The sequence below is a fragment of the Vicugna pacos genome, chromosome 1 (assembly GCF_048564905.1).
Source record: "Vicugna pacos chromosome 1, VicPac4, whole genome shotgun sequence".
NCBI classification, from domain to species: domain Eukaryota; kingdom Metazoa; phylum Chordata; class Mammalia; order Artiodactyla; family Camelidae; genus Vicugna; species Vicugna pacos.
Window position 1 is genome coordinate 85303328 of NC_132987.1, and position 26268 is coordinate 85329595.

Consider the following 26268-nt stretch of genomic DNA (forward strand, 5'->3'; position numbering starts at 1 on the left):
ACAATCTGGAGAAAGAAGAACAGAACTGGAGGAATCATGATCCCTGACTTCATACTCTACTGCAAAGCTACAGTAATCAAAAGTGTGGTACTGGCCCAAGAACAGACACATAGATCAATGGAACACAACAGAGAGCCCAGAAGAAAAACCCATGCACTTATGGTCAGTTAATCTACAACAAAGGAGGCAAGAATATACAACGGAGAAAAGACAGCCTCTTCAATGAGTGGTGCTGGGAAAACTGGACAGCTACATGTGAAGGAATGAAATTAGAAAATTCTCTAATATCATATACAAAAATAAACTCAAAATGAATTAAAGACTACCTGAAACCATAAAACTCCTAGACAAGAACATATGCAGAACACTCTTTGACATAAATTGTAGTAATTTTGGGGGGTGGGCGGGAGAGGATGTGTCTCCTAAATCAAAGGAAATAATAGCAAAAATAAACAAATGGGACCTAATTTAACTTAAAAGCTTTTCACAGCTAAAGAAACCATCAACAAAATGAAAAGACAATCTACTGAATGGGAGAAAATATTTGCAAATGATATGACTAATAAGGGATTAATATCCAAAATATATAAATAGCTCACACAACTTAAAATAAAAAAAAAGCAATTAAAAAATAGGCAGAAGACATGAACAGACATTTTTCTAAAGAAGACATACAGCTGGCCAACAATCACATGAAAAGATGCTCAACACTTAATCATCAGAGAAATGCAAATAAAATTACAGTGAGGTATCACTTCACACTTGTCAGAATGGCTATCATAAAAAGAACACAAATAACAACAAATGTTGGTGTGGATGTAGAGAAAAGAGAACGCTTGTACATTTCTGACAGGAATGTAAATTGGTACAGCCACTATGGAAAACAGTATGGAGGTTTCCCAAAAAACTAAAAATAGAACTACCATATGACCCAACAATTCCATTCCTGAGTATTTATAAAAAAACAAAAACAAGAAGAGGCAAGATGGCGGAGTAGAAGGACGCTTGTAAGTCACCCTCTCCCACAAATACACCAAGACCCACATCTACAGACCCACTCAGCCAACCAGAGCACCTGCGGAACTCCGACAGAACATCGCCCTCTTCAAAAGATAAAGACGCCAAAAATCTGGTAGGAGAAAAGGAAAAAAGAAAGAACAAAAGGCAAAGCAGCGCGGGACGGGTCCCGCGGGGAGGGGGCGGCAAAGGAGGACTGGCGCTCACTCGCTGGGTCTCCCCTCTCCAACTGAGAGGCCAGCGGGACGGAGGGGGAGCCCACGAGGCTCGGATCTGTACAGAGCAGCCCTTGTCTGACAGAACTAAGTTAAACGGGCACAGAGCGTCCCCCCGACACCCAGCCTGAGACGCGGGCCGGCAGCAGCGGGCAGGGCCTGGCTGCACAAGCCGGGCGGAGGTCGGGGGCGGCTACACGGAGGCAGCTCCGGGGGACTGCAAGGGGCTGGGCGCCGGGGCTGTGGGTGTACAGGACAGAACAACCTGGGCCCTCCATAAAACAGCAAGGTTGATGTGCTCTCAGGGGAAGGGTGCATACCCCCATCTCTGAAAACCCACGGAAACTATTCAGGGGAAGAGAGGCGGGGCCAAGGCACAGCCGCCACATTCTCTGGCGCTTAGCACCCAGGAGGGGGCAGGAGCGAAACCTGCATCCACACGGAAGGGCTTAGCAGCCTCAAAGGCCAGACTGAGACGGGCCTACAGCCCGGGGCAGATAGGATCCTTCCATCCTGGTCCCTCAGAGAACTTGCTCCACAAAGACAAACAAGGAGCTGGGTCTTGGCTCTGAGCAGGGACGAGGCTGCCCCTTGGTCTCTCCCGAGCCTACCCGCAGAGCGCGACCAGAGCGGAGCACGACCAGGGCGGAGCGCGCAGCCTCACAGAGCAGCAGAGCTACCGGCGCGCAGGCAGAGGAAGAGCGGCCCCCCGCCTGTCAGGCAGGAACACAGCCCCTGACAGAGGTGCTGGGAGGGGGCACAACCCGCCCTCCTGCCTGGCCAGTCTGCAACATCTGACTGAGGCATCCGGAGGGGCAGTGACCCGCCCGCCCGCAGCAGAGGAGAGCTGCATCTGACCCCGTGTTAGGAGGAGGCGCGATCTGCTTGCCGACGGGTGCTGGGAGCAGCACAGAAGAGGGCGCCAAGGGAGGGCCTATGAAAACAAGCTGAGCTTCCAAAACAGGACGAAGACAGAAGGACTTCACATTAAAAGCACACAGACTCCAGGAGAACACCGACAACCCCTTTTTTGTTTTTGTTTTTTTTTAAATCTGTTTTTACCTGTTCTATTTTCAATTACTCTCTTAATTATTACTTCTTAATTCATTTCTATTTCTCTTGGGTTTTGATGTCCTGTTATTGATTAGACACAGGCTTCAAACACATATATTCATCTCCCCACCCCCCCTTTTTTTAAAGGTTTTAAAAGGACGTCTCCACCCGATTAATACTCTGCTTCAACCCGCTCTTCTATTATTCATTATACACTGTTTTCAAACCCTCTTTCTCCCTTCTTTTAAAAATCTTTCTCTCTCTCTCTTATTTTTTTTCTTCTTTCTTTTTTTTCCCTAAGTTCTATTCCTAAATAGGCAGTAGATAGATAAAATCCTTAAGATCCAAAATAGACAACTGATACTCCATAAACCACAGTGCCAGAGAGGTATGAGCAAGATGAAGAAGCAGAGAAACCTTTCCCAATTAAAAGAACAAGAGGAATCCCCTGAAAGAAAGATCAATGAAATAGACATCGATAGCCTACTAGATCAAGATTTCAAAAAAGGAGTGATCAAATTGCTGAAAGAATTAAAAGAGATAGTGCTTAGAGAAATAAAATATGTCAAAAATGAAATTGAAGCTATAAAGAGCCAAGCAGAATGGGTAAACTCATTGACAGAGATGAGGAATGATCTAATAGCTGTGCAAAGCTGACTAGTTAATGCAGAGGAACGAATTAGTGATCTACAAGACAGGGCAACAGAAAGCACCCATTCAGAAGAACTACAAGATAAGCAAATAAAAAATAATGAAAATAGCATAAGGGACCTATGGGATAATATAAAGCATCCCAATCTTCGCATAATAGGGGTCCCAGAAGGGGAAGAAGGATCAAAGGGGATTGAAAAGGTTTTTGAAGAAATCATGACTGAAAACTTTCCAAACTTAAAGAAGGAATCAGATATACAAGTACAGGAAGCTCAGAGGGTCCCAAACAGGAAGAATCCAAATAGACTCACACCAAGACATATCATAATCAAGATGGCTAGAGTCAAGGATAAAGAAATGATTCTAAAGGCAGCAAGAGAAAAGCAAAGAGTGAATTACAAGGGAACTCCCCATAAGGCTCTCAGCTGATTTCTCTACACAAACACTACAGGCCAGAAGGGAGTGGCAAGATATATTCAAAGCCCTGAATGAAAAAAAGATGCAGCCTAGGATACTTTATCCAGCAAGGCTATCCTTTAGGATAGAAGGAGAAATAAAGAATTTCACAGACAAAAAAAAGCTGCAGGAGTTTAGCAACACTAAACCCATGCTAAAAGAAATATTGAAAGGGCTATTCTAAATAGAAAAGCAGCAGGATGCTACAGAAATGAGAAACTCACAACTGGAAAGGTGATAACTCATTAATTACAAATAAAGAAAACACGAAATTATAAAAGAAGACATACAAATCACTGAGAGTGGGAGAGGGAGGCAGGGAAATATAGAATTTTTTTTCTTTTTTAAATTTTCTTTAACAGTAGGATGGGTTTGAGATCATGTTATTATCAGTTTAATAAAAACAGGTATAGGTTAATAGATTTACAAAAAAGGGTAACCACAAGTCAAAAACTTACAAGGGAGTCACAAAAATTAAATAAAATCCATGATAATACAAAGGAAAATTACCAAACCACAAAAGGAAGAAGAAAGGAACAAAGAGGATATACCAATTCAACTGCAAAGATAAGTTCAAAATGGCAATAAACACACATCTATCATTAATTACTGTAAATGTTAATGGACTAAATGCTCCAGTCAAAAGACATAGAGTGGCAGACTGGATAATAAAGCAAGAACCTTCAATATGCTGCATACAAGAGACCCACTTTAGGGAGAAGGACACATATAGATTGAGAGTGAAAGGATGGAAAAGGATATTCCATGCAAATGGAAAAGCCAAAAAAGCAGGTGTTGCAGTACTGATTTCAGACAAAATAGACTTTAAAACAAAGGCCATAAAGTAAGATAAAGAGGGACATTTTATAATGATTAAAGGAGTGATACAAGATGAAGATATTACACTCATTAATATATATGCACCCAATATAGGAGCACCTAAGTACATACAAGAATTACTAACAGAGATAAAGGGCGATATTGATGGGAATACAATCATAGTTGGAGATTTTAACCTGCATTAACATCACTAGACAGATCTTCCAGACAGAAAATAAACAAGGTAACAGAGAAATTAAATACGACAATAGAAAAACTAGATTTGGTGGATATTTTCAGAGCATTACACCCCCCAAAAATAGAATATACATTCTTTTCAAGTGCACATGGAACATTTTCCAGGATCGATCATGTACTTGGACACAAAAGAAACCTCAACAAATTTAAGAAGATAGAAATTATCTCAAGCATCTTTACTGACCACAATGCCATGAAACTGGAAATCAACAACAGAGAAACAAAGGAGAAAAAAAGAAAAGCATGGAGATTAAACAATATGTTATTGAAAAAACAATGGATCAATGAGGAAATCAAAGCTGAAATTAAAAAATACCTTGAGACAAATGATAATGAAAGCACAACCACTCAAAACCTATGGGACACAGCAAAGGCAGTGCTAAGAGGGAAGTTTATAGCGATACAGGCCTTCCTCAAAAAAGAAGAACAATCTCAAATAAACAAGTTAACCCACCACCTGAATCAATTAGAAAAAGAAGAACAAAAAGCCCCAAAAAGCAGTAGAAGGAAGGAAATAATAAAGATCAGAGAGGAATTAAATACAATAGAGATTAACAAGACCATAGAAAAAATCAACCAAACCAAAAGCTGGTTTTTTGAAAAAGTAAATAAAATCGACAAACCTCTGGCCAAACTCACAAAGAAGAAAAAAGAGAGAGCACAAATTAGCAAAATAAGAAAATGGAGAAATTACAACAAACAAAATAGAAATACAGAATATCATACGAGAATATTATGAAAAACTATATGGAACCAAACTGGATAACCTAGAGGAGATAGACAAGTTTCTGGAAACATACTGTCCACCAAAACTGAATCAAGAAGAAACTGAACACTTGAACAATCTGATCACTAGAAAGGAAATAGAAATAGCAATTAAAAACCTCCCTACAAATAAAAGTCCAGGACCGGATGGCTTCACTGGGGCATTCTACCAAACATACAAAGAAGAACTCATACCAGTCCTTCTCAAACTCTTCCAGATGATTGAAAAGGAGGGAATACTCCCAAACTCATTCTATGAAGCCACCATCACCCTGATACCAAAACTAGGCAAAGACACTACAAAAAAAGAGAATTATAGGCCAATATCACTGATGAACATAGACGCCAAAATCCTCACCAAGATTTTAGCAAACAGAATCCAACAACACATAAAAAAGATTATACATCATGACCAAGTGGAGTTCATCCCAGGGACACAAGGCTGGTTCAACATACACAACTCAATCAATGTAATACATCACATCAACAAGAGAAAGGACAAAAACCACATGATCATCTCAATCGATGTAGAAAAAGCATTTGATAAAATTCAGCACCCATTTATGATAAAAACTCTCGCCAAAGTGGGTATAGAGGAAACATATCTCAACATAATAAAAGCTATATATGACAAACCTACAGCCAGCATAGTTCTCAACGGTGAAAAACTCAAAAGCTTCCCACTAAAATCTGGGACAAGACAAGGATGCCCACTATCACCACTCCTATTCAACATAGTCCTGGAAGTCCTAGCCACAGCAGTCAGGCAAGAGAAAGAAATAAAAGGGATCCAAATTGGAAAAGAAGAGGTAAAAGTGTTATTATATGCTGACGACATGTTACTATATATAGAAAACCCTAAAAGGTCCACACAAAAGCTACTAGAGCTGATTGAAGAATTCAGCAAGGTAGCAGGTTACAAAATTAATGTTCAAAAATCAGTTGCATTTCTTTACACTAACGATAACTCAACAGAAAAAGAAAGTAAAGAAACAATCCCCTTTAAAATAGCACCCAAAGTAATAAAATATCTGGGAATAAATCTAACCAAGGAGGTGAAAGAATTATACACAGAAAACTATAAACCACTGATGAAGGAAATTAAAGAAGACTTTAAAAAATGGAAAGATATTCCATGCTCTTGGATTGGAAGAATCAATATTATTAAAATGGTCACACTGCCCAAGGCAATCTACAGATTTAATGCAATCCCTATCCAATTACCCAGAACATATTTCACAGAACTAGAACAAATCATAATAAAACTTATACGGACCATCAAAGACCTAGAATTGCTAAAGCATTACTGAAGAGAAAGAAAGAGGCTGGAGGAATAACTCTCCCAGACTTCAGACAATACTATAGAGCTACAGTCATCAAGACAGCATGGTATTGGTACCAAAACAGACATATGGACCAATGGAACAGAATAGAGAGCCCAGAAATGAACCCACAAAGCTTTGGTCAACTCATCTTCGACAAAGGAGGCAAGAATATACAATGGAATAAAGACAGTCTCTTCAGCAAATGGTGTTGGGAAAACTGGACAGCAGCATGTAAAACAATGAAGCTAGAACACACCCTTACACCATATACAAAAATCAACTCAAAATGGATTAAAGACTTAAACATAAGACAAGATACAATAAACCTCCTAGAGGAAAACATAGGCAAAACATTATCTGACATACATTTCAAAAATTTTCTCCTAGAAGAAATAAAAGCAAGAATAAACAAATGGGACCTAATGAAACTTACAAGCTTCTGCAGAGCAAAGGAAACCAGAAATAAAACAAGAAGAAAACCTACGGAATGGGAGAACATTTTTGCAAGTGAAACCGACAAAGGCTTGATCTCCAAAATATATAAGCAGCTCATACGACTCAATAAGAAAAAAATAAACAACCCAATCCAAAAATGGGCAGAAGACCTAAACAAGCAATTCTCCAAGGAAGACATACAAATGATCAAAAAGCACATGAAAAAAATGCTCAATATCACTAATTATCAGAGAAATGCTAATCAAAACTACAATGAGGTATCACCTCACACCAGTCAGAATGGCCGTCATTCAAAAATCCAAAAATGACAAATGCTGGAGAGGCTGTGGAGAAAGGGGAACCCTCCTGCACTGCTGGTGGGAATGCAGTTTGGTGCAGCCACTATGGAAAACAGTGTGGAGATTCCTCAAAAGACTAGGAATAGACTTACCATATGACCCAGGAATCCCACTCCTGGGCTTGTATCCAGAAGGAAATCTACTTCAGGATGACACCTGCACCCCAATGTTCATAGCAGCACTATTTACAATAGCCAAAACATGGAAACAGCCTAAATGTCCATCAATAGGTGACTGGATAAAGAAGAGGTGGTATATTTATACAATGGAATACTACTCAGCCATAAAAACGACAACATAATGCCATTTGCAGCAACATGGATGCTCCTAGAGAATGTCATTCTAAGTGAAGTAAGCCAGAAAGAGAAAGAAAAATACCATATGAGATTGCTCATATGTGGAATCTAAAAAACAAAAACAAACAAACAAACAAAAACAAAGCATAAATACAGGACAGAAATAGACTCATGGACAGAGAATACAGACTTGTGGTTACCAGGGGGCTAGAGGGTGGGAAGGGACAGACTGGGATTTCAAAATTGTAGAATAGATAAACAAGATTACACTGTATAGCACAGGGAAATATACACAAAATGTTATGATAAATCACAGAGAAAAAAATGTGACAATGAGTGTGTATATGTCCATGAATGACTGAAAAATTGTGCTGAACACTGGAATTTGACACAACATTGTAAAATGATTATAAATCAATAAAAAATGTTAAAAAAAAAACAACTTGAAAACACTAATTTAAAATGATATATGCACCCCAATGTTCATAGAAGCATTACTTAAAATTGCCAAGATATGGAAACAACTTAATTGTCCACCAACAGATGAATGGATAAAGAAGATGTGGTACATACAGTGATTACCAGTAGGGAGAGAAAAGGGGAAGGAGCAAGATAGGAGTGGAGGATTAAGAGGTATAAACTACTATATATAAAATAAGTTACAAGGATATATTGTACAACACAGGGAATATAGCCAATATTTTATATTAACTATAAACGGTACAAAACCTTTAAAAATTGTGAATCACTATGTTTAAACTTATATGATATTGTATATCAACTATACCTCAGTGAAAACAAAGAATGTGGAAGGTGTAAATAATACTATCAACTGCCATTTATAGAACTCTTCACTCAAGAACAGCAAGATACACATTCTACATAATTGCAGATGGAATGTTTACCATACTAAACCAAGTATGTTAGACTATAAATGTCTAAGGATAAAAATCATACAGAATGGGTTCTTTGATCAAATGGAATTAAATTAGAAGTCAATTAAATTAGAAGCCAATAACAAAATTCCCAAATATTTGGGAAATTAAATAATATACTACTAAATAATCCAAGCATCAGATAATTTACAAGGTAAATCAGAAAATACTTTGACCCAAATATTTAAGAAATATTTATACCCAAGGGCCCTGCAACTTCACAGTCAGGACTGAGATTTGTTTACAGCCCCAGGCAGAGAGTGTGGATTTGCTCTCCCTGGACCCTTTGTGGACCTGCACCTCTGGGACAAATAGGCAGTGAACAGAGTTCCATCACGCATGATGGGGGCAAGTACAGGTACTTACAACAGGCCGACAACAGGCCGGTGTACTGACCTCACATGGAAGTGGGGCTGGGTCTGTGCTGACCCTGTGGTGCAGTGCTGATTCAAGTGTGTGACTACATGCTCACTATGGCAGGCCCTAGTGCCAGACATTGGTGGATCTGCGCTGGTGGTTTCTGGGGCCCAGAACCCGGGGGACACCAGAGTGGGTGGCTGACATTCTCAGAGCAAAGGTGGGGACAAAGGCAGCGTCAACAAAGAGTACTTTGTAAGCCCGCATAACAAGTGACAGAGAACACCACAGAAGGCACTTCCCAGTGGACATCTCTTGCCTTCTCTTCTTCCCAGCTGAAGCGCTCCAACCCTGCCTACTACACACCACAGCTCAGAAATGGGTCTAGAAGCTCCTATTTCAGCAACAGGGGAGCAGACCAGGCCCCTGTAAAGGCTCTGACAACTGCAGAACAAAAAAAGGAGGCCCAGCTAAACAACAACAATCAGGGCAGGCTCTCACAACACCAACCACAACCCCAATCAAAGGGTAACAGCCAACACACATGGAAGAAAGAGGTGGCAACCATCCATACTAAGAACAGCCCTCGCAATAAAACTGTTAGATGCACACAGTGTACACAGGAACACTCCCACTTTAAATAAAAACAAACAAACAAACACCCCTTCAAGACCACAGTAGATAACTGGTACTTCTAAAGCCACAAAGCCAGAGAAATACAAGTGAAATGAAGAAGCAGAGGAACCACTCCTAATTGCAAGAACAAGAGAAGTCCCCTGAAAGAATGAACGAGATAGACCTCAACAATCTACTAGACCATGACTTCAAAAACGGGGTGATAAAAGCATTGAAGGAAATAAGAGAGACTATGAATAGAGAGAGAATACTATAAAAAGGAAATTGAAACTATAAAGGGGAGCCAATTAAAAACAGAAAACTCAATGGCTGAGATAAGAGCCGAGCTAAAGGCAGTCAAAAGCAGACCAGATAATGCAGAAGAATTTTCAAGTGACTTATAAGACAGGATAACAGAACTCACCCAATCTGAACAGCAGACAGAAAAGCAAGTAAAAACCAATGAAAGCAACATAAGGGACCTATGGGATAATATAAAGCATGCCAACCTATGCATTATAGGGTCCCAGAAGGAAAAGAAAGAGAGAAGGGGATTGAAAAGGTATTTGAAGAAACCATGACTGAAAACTTTCCAAATATAAAGAACAAAATAGATATCCAAGTACAAGAAGCACAGAGGGTCTCAAAAAAGAAGAACCCAAACAGATCTACACCAAGACATATTATAATTAAGATGACGAAAGTAAAAGATAAAGAAATGATTCTAAAGGCAGCAAGAGAAAAACAGAATTAGTAACAAAGGAACTCCCATAAGGCTTTCAGATGATTTCTTTACACAAACACTGCTGGCCAGAAGGGAGTGGCAAGATATATTCAAACTCCTGAATGAGAAAAAGCTGCAACCTAGAATACTCTATCAGGTAAGACTATCCTTTAGAGTAGAAGCAGAGATAAAGAATTTCACAAACAAGCAAAAACTAGAAGAATTCAGCAATATCAAACCTATCCTAAAAGAAATATTGAAAGGTCTACTCTAAATAGAAAAGAAGCAAGGAGCAGGAAGCTATAGAACAAGAAAACCATAACTGGAAATGCAATAACCACAATGATTTGCAACAGAATAAACATGAAGATGTTAAAAAAAAAAAAGGACATCAAAATCATTACAGAGAATGGGAGCAAGAAAATACAGATTTTTTTGTCACTCTCTTTTTTTTTTTTGTTTCATTTTTTCCATCATTCTTTTTAGGATGTGTTTGAGCCTACATGACTATCCGTCCAAAGCAAAGACAGAGTAAGAGGGTAACATACTTGAAAAACAGGGTAACCACAAATCAAAAGCATACAACAGAATCATAAAAACCAAAAAGAAACTGAGCTAATACAATAGAAAATTATCAAACCAGAAAAATCATTTGGTATCAATTGTATGTGGAAGCTAAAAAAAAAAAAAAAAAGAGAGAGAGAGACAAATGAACTTATTTACAAAACAGAAACAGACTTACAGACAGAAAACAAACCTACAGTTACCAGGAAGGGAAGAGAGTGGGAAGGGATAAATTGGGAGTTCAAGATTTGCAGATACTAATATACATAAAGTAGATAAACAATAATACTATATAGCACAGGGTATTATGTTCAATATCTTGTAGTAACTTACGGTGAATAAGAATATGAAAATGATATGAATCTTCATGCATTATGCTGTACACCAGAAATTGACACACCATACTTCAACAAAAATATATTTAGAAAAAAACTTGGATAATTCCTCCTCCTCACCCAATATTTGAATAAACTTGAGGTTATCCAATAAAAATACCAAAGACACCATGATTAAGCAGCAAGAATTGTCAGAAAGCCCCATACTATTTCTGTTCTATTTCTAACAAATTCATATTTCTTTTAAATCATTTTCTTAAAGTCCTAACACAAAAACTACTTAAAATCTTTCTGCATGAGTAAGGATCAAAATGTGGAATTCCACAATACTACTGGAGAACTGTTAGTAGTGTGGGGGAAAAAAAGAGTATCTATCAATAGGTGAAAGACTGAATAAACTGTGGCATGTTTGTACTATGACATATTATGCATCATTAAAAAGAATAATTACATTTATGAAATTTGACTTGAAAGGATTTTCATCATGCAGTGTTATTTGAAAACAGGAAGATGCAGAAGAGTGTACAGAATATGATCCCATTTTAGTAAGTAACAATGACAGTCTTCACAGCCCCCAACTGTACACAGTGGGCCTTTTATGTCTGCAGACTCTGAATCCACAAATTCAACCAACTGCAGATGGAAAATATTCGGGGAAAAAATGACAGAAAGTTCCCAAAAGCAAAACTTGAATTTATCGTATGCTGGCATTATGTACACAGCATTTACATTTTGTTAGGTATTGCAAGTAATGTGGAGATAATTTAAAGTATGTGGGAGGATGCGCATAGGTTCTACAGAAATACTACACCACATTACATAAATGACTAGAACAACCACAGCTTTTGGGGTCCTAGAACCCCTTAGTCACCTGTGGATACCAAGGGATGACTATATGTATCTATAGTACCTATATATGTATATGCATATATATATGAAATGGTATTATATAATGGTATGAAAGAAAAAATATCAAACTATTAATACTGATATATTATAGTATTATATAATATCATATAATATAATATTGATATATTAAAAAGGGGTTGAGGAACTGGCACTAGTTTAAAAACAGAAAAGATCTGTTTTAAAAGAATTCCCTACAACAAATATGTAAGAAATGCTGTGGTTACACATACATACACATACATACATGTAAAAAGATGGTAATCAAAAAAAGTTAACGTGCTGCAAAATGGATTTTTACTTTCTTCCTTATTCTTTACCTGTTCACATTTTGCAATTGACATATGTTATTTATGTAATCAGAAAAAGGGCATTTTTATTTTCAGGGAAATACAGGTCAAAGACCTGGAAAACATTGCAAAAAGATTTGAAACTTTAAAAATATATGCTACACATATATACTACACAGTATATTACACAGTATAAACAACACTTCTTGCTCATCTAAAAAACAGAACATCATACATAATCAGACTCCAAAGCACAGTGGACATCACAGTCTGAAAGACACATACGTGTACCTGGATGATTCAGAAGAGTATCCAGTTCTTCTTTGGCCACAACCATTCGTAATCTATCACTACTATCAACGACAAAAATAATGGCTTGTCCTTCTCTGTATAATATAAAAAAATGAGAAAAATTAAAGATAAACTTACACATTTTTCTATGTTTACTACTCATTTGCATTTTCTAACCTGCCTATTTATCTCTTCATGTCCTATATCCATTTATCATTACAGTCTTTGGTGCTGTTTCTTACTAGTTTATACGCATGATTAATATATTAACCATGTGAGTCATATTTCGTGCACAATAATTTCTTTTCCTTTGGATCATAATATGGTAAATCCAATAACTTATTTCAAAATTAAAAAATAACAAATAAAACTATAATCCTATTATATAGATACAATCATTAATACTTTCATGTAAATCACTTTCAACGTTTTCTTTTTGTATATTCACATATGACTATCTACATCTGTATATAAAGGGAATCCTGCTGTTTTATACTGCCTTTCTGATATATATGTACATGATTTTTGTTTACAGTATAGTTTGAACTACTTTTATATGAAATATTAAAACCCTGTCCTACGGTTTTTCAAATACTTTTTTACCATAACCATAGTCAGAAATACATTTTACATTAAGATGCAGTTAGACAAGTAACTATATGTAAATGTATTTGAAATAGTCTCCTGAAACAATACTTACAAAGAGCTTTTATTTTACTCTATTTGATGTTTTTAAGTTGATAATCAGCCACTGAAACTGGTTTAAGGATTCACTTACAGATCACAGTGGCACTTCAAAAACCAGATTCCCTCCATACCTTTCTTTTAATGGTTATAAAGTGCTCCACTGTATAGGTGTGTCATTAAATACTGTATTAAACTTCTACTGTTGGACTTTGTAGATGACTTCCAATTTTTCATTACTATGAAAAACTCTGGGATAAACATCCTTCTAAACACATTTTTAAAATTTCTTGATACTTTAAGATTTGTTCTTAAGAATAAAATTTCTAGGCATACACACAAACTTCAAAGTTTCAGATAAACATTGACAAATTATCTTCCAGAAATGCTGTACCAATTTATACTACTATCGGCACTTTTCCTACCCTCTTGCCAGCATGGCTTTTACCATTCTTTTCAATTTTTTACCATTCTAACAGCACATATTTAACTTTGTGTTTTGTTAATTGCTAGTTAAATTCAATATATTTTCATATATATATCAGGCATTTATATATTTTTGTGAATCACTTATTCTAGTCATAAATTAAGATTTTAAAGTTCAATGTCATTAGTTATCACATGCATATAAAAATAGAACAACCTTTTAATACCATTTTCTGCTATTATTTTAAAGAATGAATGCAGATTATCACAGTCATATATTACTGATGGGTATAAAAACTTGTACAACTGAAAATATCTATCAAGAGCTTTAAAAATGTTCAATCATTTTGAGCCCAGTAATTTTATTACTGGAATTTATTCTAAGGAAGCATGAACTATGACAAAGACTCTTGCCGCAAAATGTTAAGTGAAGTGTTAATAATGTTCAAAAACTGAGAACAGCCTTTATGTCTAAAAATAGAGAAATGATTAAGCAAATTTTAGCACAGGAATATGAAAAAATATTAGACAGCCATGAGAGTTACACTCTTTGTACATTTTTCCTGACTTACCCTTATCATAGAACATTAAATGGGAAACTATCACACATGGTCTATACTTTAGAAGGTTGCTTTCTCAGTTATGTAAGGTGTACATTATGTATTTAAAAATAGAAGAAACATACCAAGATTAACAATGGTAGTTAGTAGTGAGATTTATGGGAAACAATTTTTTGATACTCTTTCCTATATTTTTCAAACATTAACTCCTTTCCAAATACACACAGCCTACAATGTATCTATAATATTGCTGAATTCATTAACTTCTTCCAAAAGATTCTGAAGAAAAAGAAGCTAAAATCAGAAAAAAGTTTCCTTTTTTCAACTACTGTTTTCTATGTAGTACTGTGTTCTCTGTAAAGTAATTAAATGTTATTTTTTAAAAAGTAGCTAAGTATGTTTTTTCAAAAATAAAAAAAAATCCTATACTGAAAACCAAAGTTTCCTTAAAAACAAAACAAAAACACCTCACATTTCCCCAGGGAATTTAATGCAGGATACCACAAACATTCCACCTTTCTTTTTCCAAACTGATCCTCAAATCTGAGGTAGAGAGAAGAGACTGCTTCAGAGGTCCTCTGTATCTTTATGATTTAAATAGGCCTTCAATCTATTAAGGTACTTGCTGAAAAGAATATCTGGAATAAATCTCCTTTGGTTCATATCTAAGGAATACAGTATTTGTTCCTACATTAGTACGAAAGAATTAACCAATGAAAATCAAAACCTGATCTGGCAGTCATCACATAGCAGTTCATTCTGACAAAAGGGCATTTAGTGAAGAGATACTGTTTATAAGTTTCAGACTCCAAGAGTGAGTTACACAAATAAATGAAGGAGTCCTAGCAATATCAGAAGTTACTGAATTCATTTTAACACCACAAGCAAATCTCGAGAGGGTATAATACATTTGTATCCTAGCAACTTGACAGCTGTTAATCTCAAGTAATTAGCACTTGATTTGCACATGCTGAAAAATGTCTTGTTTAGAACTGCTTGTAGAACAAATGGATCAACTATTACTGCTGTTATTTTAACAAAATTTATTCAGTAAGTATTTACTGATCTATATACCTACCATCATGCATGGTCATGAAGAAATAACCTGAATAAGAAAAAATCCCTGCTGTTGAAGAGTTCATAGTCTCATTAGGGAGGCAGCTATGGTACATGACATTAAGATGCAGTAAGTATGATTACAGAGATGTGAATGGACAAAGTACTGTGTGAACACTGGGGACAGAATAACTGGGCAAAATAGTGGAAACTTCACAGAGGAGGTGACTTTTGAGCTAGTTCTTAAATATAAGCTGCAGAGAAGCACGGTAAAATCGGGCATTAAAAACAGAGCACAGCATATGCAAGGCCCAAGGTCACAAAGGATCTGTAGCATTTGAGAAATAATGGGAAGTATGATTATACATTTTTTTAAGTTAGGAAATACACTTAAATTATATAAAAATTAAACATTGCAACCCAGCTCATGTAATTATTTGGATTTCTAATCATTGCTTGTTATTAAAATATGACCATCTAGTTAACCAACATTCACAGACTTACTTATAATAGTGTTCCCAGAGATTTCTGTATCTTCCTTGACCTGACATGTCAAACACTGTAAAAGACAAACTACAAAACAAAACAAACAAAACAAAAATTTAAAAAACCATATTATAAACTACTAAAAGTATAGCTTTTAATTAAAATTTTAAATTGTTTTCAATCAAAGGAACCACCCTTGAATATACAATATTCTACTCAGAGCAGCTTTCAAGTACAAGTGCCATAAGACGAATTTATTGAATATAAATATGATTTTATAATGAGTAACATATAAAAAAAGATATTTTCTTTGCTAGTGAGGTTATCAGAGTGTATCTAAAACCTAAAGTCTGAAGAATAATCCAGAGGTAGTGGTACAAATATTTTAACATCTATGGGCTTCTTAAAACAACAAATCATTATTTTCTAAGAGCAGAGGAATGACTAGGTAGATGTAATATCATTTTTCACCCACAAATTCTTAACCACAAGTATAATAAAGTGAATTACCTGGATGATTTGAATTTCTCTATGCTGAATCCTATAGTTGGAACTATATCTTGAGATTGAGCCTTTAAGAGAAAAGATGAAGTTTAGAAATTTGCAATTAGCAAAGGTGAATTTTTCCTCAGGTTAAAAAAAAAAGCATCCAGATTTTCCAATTCTAAAGTCTGCCACTAAGGAGATGAAAGGATTAAACAAAATCATAATTTTGGAATGGGACGACTGTATATAAATTCATCATAAAAATTTAAGGTTTACTATTTAGGAATCTGTATAATGTATATGTCTCAATTCACATTTTGTGACTTGCTGCAAGTTATCATGGACTTAAAGTGGTTTGATAACTCACCTTTAGCTCACATATAGGACTTTCTAATACTTCAGCACACACTTACTGAGTTTATGTATGCTACAGAGGACTGTCCTCATGTCTAGATGGTGATCTACATGGTCCCTGCACTCATGAAATTTATAATCTAGAGAAGGTAAACAGCAATAAACAAGGGAACATAACTGTGAGCGGTGATAAGTGAAATGAAAGGTGAGTAAGGGTGGGGGACAATGGGGCAGAGGAGGGCTGGCATAGGAACAGCCTGTCTGAGGTGACATCTCACCCAGGAGTGAGTGGTATGGAGGGGAAGAGTTATGACCAGATCTTTGCAAAGAACATTCCAGTCAAAGGAATTAGCCAGGGCAGTGACCACAGGCAGGAAGGAACTCACTACTCAGGGAAAGTAGAAGGCTTATACATCTAATGTAGATTGAGTAAGGGGAAGACCTGTATGTGACCACGTAAGAGTGGTGGGGCCTTGAAGGCCCTGGTGGGGACTGTGTGGAAAAGAGATTGCAAGGGGCAAGAGCACAGCGGGAGACCTGCTGACAAATCCCACTGGCAAGTAAAACGCCTTAAACCGACTAGTTAACTCATCATATGCCTCATAATACTTCTACCATCAAAACTGTTCTTCTTTTTGAATAACAATCTACCCACTTTCTGATTCAGATGCCTAGGAGTTATTCTTGACACCTCCCCTTTTTTATGTTCCCTACATAACCGTTCTCTAAGCTTTGCTGGTTCTATCTCACTAACATGGCTCAGGCCCTTATCATTTCTTACTTCAAATGACTACACCAGCCTCCTGATTACCCCTAATTGCTAAGATACTACTTTAAACAAGTTATGTAACTTCTCTAAGCCTTAGTTTTCTCAAATGTGAAATATTATATTATTAACCTTAACTTATAATGTTATCATGAGAATAAAATGAGTTAACGGATGCAAAATACCCAACACAAGTGTTTGGTCCATAGTAAACACTCAAGAAATGTTTGCTATTATTTGAATTACTTGCTCACTGATTTCAGTCCTGTCCCCAATTTTCTCCATACTGTCAAAAGTGTAACTAAAAAAAGCCAACAAAAACCAAACACCATCTTCAGGTCATCTTGTTGCTTTTATGTAAAGACAAGAGAGGAGGAATTGATGTCTCACGTCATTATGCTCACTTTGGTAGTCTACTTCTGGAAATTTAAAATTCAAGTGGAAAGACAGAAGCTGAAAAGTCACTGTAGCTTGATCACCTGAGCAGTAATGTGCTAGTGACAAGGCCTCCCCGAGTTGCCCTGATTTTGCTTCTCTGAAATTTATTTACTCAGCTTTTCCTTCCATCTTGTGAGCTGTCTAGTATACTTCCAAAAATATCTTTCTTTTTGTTTATGTTAGAAAATTTTATTTCCCGCTACTCAGATTCCTGCCTCATACCTTACGGGCCCTTCCCTGCAAACAAACATAGGAATAAAGAGTTTCCTAATTTTTGTTGTCTCAAAAGACCCTACTGTTTTGATTTTAAGGATTTTCATGTGATAAATCATCAGCGATTATACTCAGGAAAAATCTAACAATAATAAAAAAGTGAGGAAGTTAAAAGTTGAAGGAAATCTCTGAAAATATACCTCAAATGAGCAGCTTTCACTGAATTGTAATTAGAAATTGGCCTAGCCTCTCCACAGCCTCCCAGCTTCTTCACAAACTCTTTTTTAACTTGCTGTTTCACCTGCTACAGGAAAAGCTTACAAATTAAGCAAAGAGGGTAGAAATTATTACCTAAGTGGAACACATCATCTGAGATAGCCCAGGAATAGACCAACATCAATAAGACTAGAACAAGATTTCTGAGAGAGAACCTATTTGGTTAGTTTTATTAATTCTGCTAAAAATGACATCCTTGATGCTATTAATCATCATTCCCTGCCCAAAAATGAAAATAAAAAGATCACCCATCAGTCCACTTGTTCAAAAATATGTTTCAGTACCAAGCAATAGTCTAGGTATTGGGATTCATGTTGAACAATACAAGATCTATGCTCATATGAAATTTAGTTTTAGAATGAGGAAAAATTTAATAAACCAGTTACCAACTGAATATGCAAGATAATCCCACATTATTTTAAAGGTTAAGAATATAAAACTGGATGAAGTGATAGAATGAGAGCATTTATGCTGGGGAGTGAGGCAAAAGTGGGAACTTTAAAAGACAGGTGTTTATAGAGCACATCTCTTAAGAAAATGACCAGATTCTTGAAAAGAGTTACCAGGTTAAAATGTATCTCCTCTCTCTCCCTATCCATCAGTTTAGAAAACACCAGCAACCTCAATATATTAACAATAAATGAACATTAGGACAACTTAATACTAAAAATCAGTTTGGGTTCAGCAGGTATCTAGTTATCTAGAAACTGATTTTATCCACAAAAAATAAAGAGACTACTATAAAATGAGATTTGTAATTTCTTTTGTAAGGCATTTCCTAATAAAGCACCGTAGATTTCTATAATTCACTTAATTCATTAAAAATAATTTTTCTCATAGTGGATATAAATTCATAAGAGACTCTTCTTGGGTTCAAAGGTAGGCAGGAAGTAAGTTTTACATCTATACCTGAGTGACGGAAGTTTTGGGCTTTTAAGAAGTTCCATTTCAAGCAGCCTCTTGGCTATTATCACCAAGTTGTTTTTAATTAAAAAAAAAAAAGCAAAGCAACTTGGCTCTCAGAATGTAGATGTCAATTGTTCTGAGGAGATAGGACAGTTGCATAAGGATTAAGTGTCAGGATATGGTGTCAGAAATTAGGTGATCCCTTTAAAAATAGCCCTGGAGTTAGTCTATGCTAGTTCCATAATTCACTAGAGGTAACACAGAGACAGGGATGTTGTGAAGCAGAAGATTAATTAAAATGCTTTAGTTATTGGCTGGGTGCCCAGGTTTTCCTGAGGGCTCTCCCTGACTAATATGGTGTTTAGGCAATGTCAACAGGTCTTTTACAAGACTAGTCTGAAATTGAGATATTAGAATATTTCAAGATAATAAACCGAGCTCATGCTGCTTTCTCTCTTTCTGCCCCAAATTCCTAGAAATGACAGGAGAAATTATGGAAAAAAATCTATAACTAACCTAAAAAATAAGAACAACTGTCTTCAAATGACCAATATTATTTAATGAAGAAAGCTGTTTCCACTCGTATCAAAGATTATTCCTATGGTAATAAACTTGTCTTGGGACAAAAGATTGCTGAACTATTGAGGATGATGGAATAAGAGAATCTAACTTCTGTTTTGTTCTTTGAATGTTATTTCTGCCAATTTGAGTATAGCAGGCATGGGGTGGGGTGCTGTTCCACTTTGGGGTTATTAACTGTGGCTTTGGTTTCAATCATTTTGTACTTATTTGAGACTACTTCAACCAAAAAAAATTTTCTTTTGAGGATATTCCTTGATATGGAGAAAAATGGAAGTATCTCCTATAGAATAGGATCTTACCTAAAGAACTTCCTTACAATCTTGCTCACTTATTGCTGATGGCCTTACCTGCAGAAGTGCAGGTCACCAGCCACTGAATTTCTTAAATATTAGCCCAGGTTGATCTGCTGATAGTTGATTCACAGTATTGATTAAGGACTACCTGGGTATGGTCCTACTTTTACGACACATTCACTGCTCTCTAATTCAATCCTGGACCTCATTCAATTGGGTAGGATGCTGTATCTTCCTCTTAAGGGCTGATAACGAAATTTCTTATATTCACCTAGGTCAGGAGACAAGACTCCCATGTACACAGGTTTTTTAACCTGTCCTCCTTACTAGGGAATAATATTTTTCCCCCTGTTTCTATACAGAGAAAACTCCAGAAATGACACTTCTAGTTTACTCTATTTCCCGTCTCCAAATTTACTCCTCTCTATGGGGGAAAAAACAGACTTCTTTAACTGCTCAGTGTGTGAAGTGGAACTAAGCATCCTTTGTTCTGCCTCTCTCTGTCCCTGTCTCTCACTCTCATTTGAGAGCCACATGCTTATCTAAACCATGCATACTCATCACCTGTTCTGAGCCATGCAGTGAACCTAGAAGAGTAGGATCTTTCCCTGAGGAAGAACGCTTGTATTCTGGGATGTTAATCATAATTCAAGAGACTGTTAGCAAGTCCTCTGACCAGACCTAAACCTTGCCCTTCAAAGTCAGCTTTTTCAATACACTTGCTATTTTTCATCCCTGCCTAACTTCAGCATATCTTAGCTGATTTCCAACTCAGCTGGGGAGCCCCTTAAAACACCTAAATTACTCTCCACATCCATTTTCAGCTTCTTATTCCAGCTACCTAAAACTAATTCCCACCTGAAAATACACCAGCAGTTAGTTATTTTCAAGTGGCAAATTCATCCATGTAGAAGAAGGGAATGATGACCAGAAGAAAAGAAATAATGGCATTTTCGTAATTCCAAAGTAATAGCAAACTGAAACAGAAGTAAAACTGAAGCTGTTGCAATAAGAAAATGGAGCAGTAAGGCTTCTGATTCTGCCCAAACTGAAGCACTGTTTGGAAGCAATGAAGTACTTTAACCTTTAACCATCAGACTTAGGAACAATTCCCTCTCCCCAGCCATTCAGTCATTAAGAGTGTCAGCTTCCTAATTTTTGTTCTAACTGCATGCAGGCTATACTATTTTTTAATCAACATTTTTTATTAATTGACTAATGGTTTGCCTAAACAAATGCATTTACAATTGTAAATGTTAGCTATCTACCCAATATCCACTCTCCTCTTCTTCCATACTTATAGGACCTTGATCATTTATGGAATCAACAGTATGCCTTGCTTAAAAAAAAAAAAAATCCAGCTTCATTTACAGATGAAGTAGCCACTTCACTGAAGTCTAAGAGTCATTAGTTGGGGCTCCTGAGTAAGCTCTTTAAAGAGAGCTTATTTAGCAAGAAGACCTATTCTTCTGCTCTGTTCTTTTCTCATCCCTGTGACAGAATATAGACAGGATAGTTAGCTAAGGTGACCACGTGGGGATCTTGAGGATCTTGGAGGAAAATCAGGCACTAAGGATAGCAGGGCAGAAAGATGTCAGATGCCTTGGCCGTGTAGCTTGGAATATCTCATATAAACTTACTTAGATGACAGAAAAAGAAGCCTCTCTATCTTATTTAGTCCACCGTTATGGGGGTTTTCTCTTTGTCGCAGAACTTAACTTTAACTTATGCATTATGTATTGAATATGCTAGCTTTATATATTTTTCAGTTATTAAAATAATATGTTCACATATTTACTACTTAAATGACTTAAAGTCATTCTGCTTGCTACTACTGATAACGCATACCACACTCTTGGGAAACTGTCTAATTATCCATAGAACCTATAAAAATGATTCACCTTTCTGCTTGTTTTGCTCCTCTTATAAAGAGGGAGGTAAAAAGAAGGCAATGCTACCTGAAAGTAAACTGCAAATTTGTCAAGATCTTCTGAGAGGAAAAGACAAATATTTGGAAAATATTCTGGTTTAATTAATCAAGATTTACCTACATATCTGCATAAAATAAACTGCAAATTATGGCTGGCTGATACTTATTATTTTAAGGTACTACAAGGTTAACAAGATTTTATAACATGATAATGAAATTATAATGGCAAATGAAATACTTTGGCATTAACTTTCTTTAGCAGAAAATACATAAAGTATCTAATAAATATACTTACATTTGAAGGTTTAAGTTTATTAATGATTGTTGTTTTGCCACTGTTATCCAAACCAAGGCACAAAACATGAACCTCCTTCTTCTTCAGGCCAAGCAAGCCTGAAAGTCTGTCTAACAATCCCATAATGTGAGTCAAGTATTTCCAAACCAGCTGTAAGTCAAGAGGAAAAAAAAGAAAAAAAAATATATCTCCCACAAGTATCTTAAATATGGAAAATATGAGCATATATATCAAAAATTTCATAATTTAAAGACACAGGGATACTGTGAAAACCATGATAATGTAGCTTTGCACTTAGTAAACAGAGTTTAAGCTGATTACCAGAAAGGAGCCTTAACTGAAATGCAGATTGGCAGCTTATAACCCCTGGTAACACAGAATAATGCCCTTGAAATAACTCTACATTTCTCATAGTAACTTATAATATTTAAGAAGAAAATGTGGTTAAATTCAGTGTCATGTGAGGTCTGCCATTTGTGCTACCTGAGAGCATCTGCAGCCTTTTCAGGAAATCTGGAACAACGTACAGGCAACGGCATTCATGTGGGGTATGATGCTGAAGCTCAGAAGCAGAAGGCAGACCAGAATAACAGAGAAAAACTGAGATTTTGGCTCTATCATTTGAGCCATTGGCTAAATCTTTTTCTAAAGCCAGCCTCATTGCTGTATTTGCAATAATATGAACTAATAAATATTAAATTTACCCTTTTTGTTTGCTTGATTATATCCAGTTTAGGTATGTTTTCTATCTGTAGAAACAAAGAATCCTAACTGATATATTTATCTTAATTTCTCTTTAGTCCTTACATATATCCTCGTAAGTCAACACAAATCCATTTGGGAAGAAGGCTATGTATAAAATACACAATTTCACTGAACTTTAATAAATATCTGTTTCTTTGAAACTATAACTTACCTGAAATATGTAGTTAAACATTATTTTAAAAGAACTTTAATTAGTATACTAGTAAAATATAGGAACCCTAATACTAATCTTATATTTTAATCTCATTTTCTCAAATACCATAAAAGTTTCTTTGTTAACTTGTCCCTGAAGGGTTCATTTGTTTGTTTATCAATTTTTCCTTTGGGGAAAAAAAAATCCTTCCAATTAAAACCTCAAAAAATGAAAACAGAAACAAAAACAAAAAACAAACTTCATCAGCAATCCACCTATTTTGAAGTCAAATAAAATTGCTGATGACATATTGCTGGCTATGTGGTAAATTTATGGCTATTCATATCCTTTAAGGTACTGTTAGATTTAGACTTCTGGTCTTCAAATGAAACTTTCCCAAGGTTCTGTCTTTGGGCCCATCACTCCCACTCTAAAAAACATGTAGTGAGAGAAGAAAGAGATCGCCTTTGCCAGCCCTTAGCTGCAGAGACTGCTACAGCAGTAACTACAAAACACCTGTATTCCAAACATTTCCTATTACTCCCCAAACCATCATTTTCAAAATTTCTAAATGTTAATATCATTTAATTCATCTCTGTATAAGGCTCCAGAAACCTGTCATTTTATAGCTATTTCAGTATTTTTCATTCCATACCAGCCACGCAAGACCATACCTTGTAGGCCACTTAAAAAATGCAGCCACTTGAAAAATAAGAGGCTTCCGAGACAACTGCATCTGAAAGCAGGCTGCATCAACAATTCAGTGATGTGTGGAAAAGAGAAGGTGCAATGCCTCACCCAAGCATGAGGCCACAGGTGTCTGTCTTACCCAAGGGATGGGTCTGACTTCAGGAATTCCATTTGTGCCGCTTGAATCGACTTTTCCCCTTGTGTTAGAGATTCAAATCTCACTCAATCTGTTCCTCTAAATCTCAGCTTAAGGACAGGCATCTGTAGAATCTACTTTAAGTTAGCCTTCTGATATCATGAAACAAATCATATAGATCATTTTATCAAAATAAATTTGATATAGCTCACTTTGTTATTAATTGTACTAAGCATATTGATACAGGCTTATACCTCGCTTTCCAATTTCCATACAGTTTTGAACGGATTTTTTAAAATACGACCACTTCTCACACTTCTCACATCATCTCCCTCTGAGCATCTATATAAAGCATTGATTGTCAAAAGCTTGATACCTGAATATTTGTCTTTTTTTCATAGAACCTTGGGTTGTGATTTGCCATCCCTTTTTCATGGATTATCAAGCACCTAATGCTTGTTATTGAAAAACTCTGGGACATACAATTTACAAGAGAAGTCAGATGTTCTAAAAGATATAATTACATTTATTGAAGTAGCTTTGTAACATCTACCTTATAGCCTTATATATGCTTTTATTTCTCAGTAATTCTACATTTTTATGTTTACTTTTTGCATGCATGAAAGAGGGAAATGAAAGATAACAGTTTAAATCTCTCAGCATTCATTTGGAGGCTCCTAAGTCCACAGTAGGAGATACAATTAAAGTTTTCTGTATCTCCCTACTCCTACAGCCATGATTCTCAACCCTGCCTGCACAATCGAATCAGCTAATTGGATTAGTATATCTGAAGATGGAATGAGGGCATCTGTTTTAAAAAGCTACATAGCGTTTCTGATGTACAGTCACTATTAGAACTACTGGCTTTTAGAATAAAGTCTAAACTTTCATGCACAGCTTTTAAAGTTGTTTACAATCGGACTCCAGTCCACCTTTCCAGTTTCTTATCTCACTGTTTTCCTCTCTGCATACCAGCCAATCAAATTCTCTTGGCTGTCATCGAAGAAACTGCTTTCTAAAGGATTTTTTCACTTGTTGCCAGAAAAGTTCTGAAGAATTAGGATACTATCCACAGCTAAGAGCTTGGAAGGTAAGTTGTAGAGAGTGGTCGGGCAAAGAAGACACCATGAATGGTACTTCATAAACTTTAAAAATGTTTCTAGAGTGAATTATAGCACACCCAATAAACATTTTTATTCAGCTTTCAGTTTTTGATGACGGAATTTCAATTATACTTCGTACACACCAAATAAAAAGGCCCAATCTGGGTAGTGTTAAAACCACCCAATCAAACAAAAATTCACCCAGAGCAGTGCAATGAGTTTTCTGGGGTTCCTAGCCCACTTCTTCTTTTCTACCTCTCACACATTAGAAACAACTACACGTAGGGAAAAACATGGGCAAGAGCAATTCTAAAACTGGCGGCGGGATTGGGGGGCGGCGCTGCGGGGTGGGAGATACCTGCTCTTTGACGTTTGTCCCGCGGGCCCAGGAGCTGCTGAACAGGAACGGACGCACTCGCTCCTTTCCGTCTCTCGACAGGGAATGTGGTGCGGACGCCCCTCAGCCTTTCTCTCTAGGCCTCCATCGGAAGAAGGACGCCGAGTCCTGAACAAAACTGCCTCTGCAAGTTGGGCGAAGGGGCAGCGTCTGCTTCAGCCCAACCATCAGTAGCTGGGCAGGCGCCTTGATGCCTTTGGTGCGTGGCGTTCCCGTGGCAACCGAAGGTTCTTCCGGTCTGGAGCCACGCCTCCTCAGAGGTTTTAGCGCGTCAGTCGCCGCACACTCGTTGTAGGATTGAAAAGGTCCCCAAAATGCCAGAGGCACAGCGAGGAGTATTAAAGAAGTGTGAGCAAGGGTGACTGGGCGAACTGCCGCCTTCCAGCGAGGAGCTGGGCAGTCCGCGTGGAGCATGACGGGAGTTGTAGGCACGCGCACAGCCTGCTGGGAACGTGTGGCGTCCGCCTTTGCGGCGGGCTTTTCTCGCCGCGCCAGGCTCCCAGCCAGCTCGGGGATGTCCGCTCTTGGGGATCAGCGCTCAGAGCGCTGGGGCGCCTGCGTCGGCGTCGGGCAGGGGCGCAGCGTGGTGGCAACAGCTGCAGGAGCCGATTGCACTCTAGGGCGAGG

The 26268-nt window shown here is 37.0% G+C and overlaps 1 protein-coding gene across 3 annotated transcripts in view; it reads right to left on the reverse strand.

Moving 5' to 3' along the window:
* ARL6 (ARF like GTPase 6) overlaps nucleotides 1-26041 on the reverse strand; it is a 59672-nt gene extending 33631 nt beyond the window's left edge. For 2 of the 3 annotated variants that reach the window (XR_012075460.1, XM_072966882.1), the window contains exons 1-5: nucleotides 25603-26041; nucleotides 22418-22567; nucleotides 16389-16450; nucleotides 15897-15965; nucleotides 12661-12761 (exon numbers count right to left, since the gene is read on the reverse strand). Coding sequence is in view for 2 of the 3 variants with exons in the window: in XM_072966882.1 (XP_072822983.1) it covers nucleotides 12661-12761; nucleotides 15897-15965; nucleotides 16389-16450; nucleotides 22418-22540 (355 nt within the window). In the remaining variant the exon portion in view is untranslated. The remainder of the gene's footprint in view (nucleotides 1-12660; nucleotides 12762-15896; nucleotides 15966-16388; nucleotides 16451-22417; nucleotides 22568-25602) is intronic. The other variant, XM_015242518.3, reaches the window with a different exon arrangement.
* Nucleotides 26042-26268: the final 227 nt, after the last annotated feature.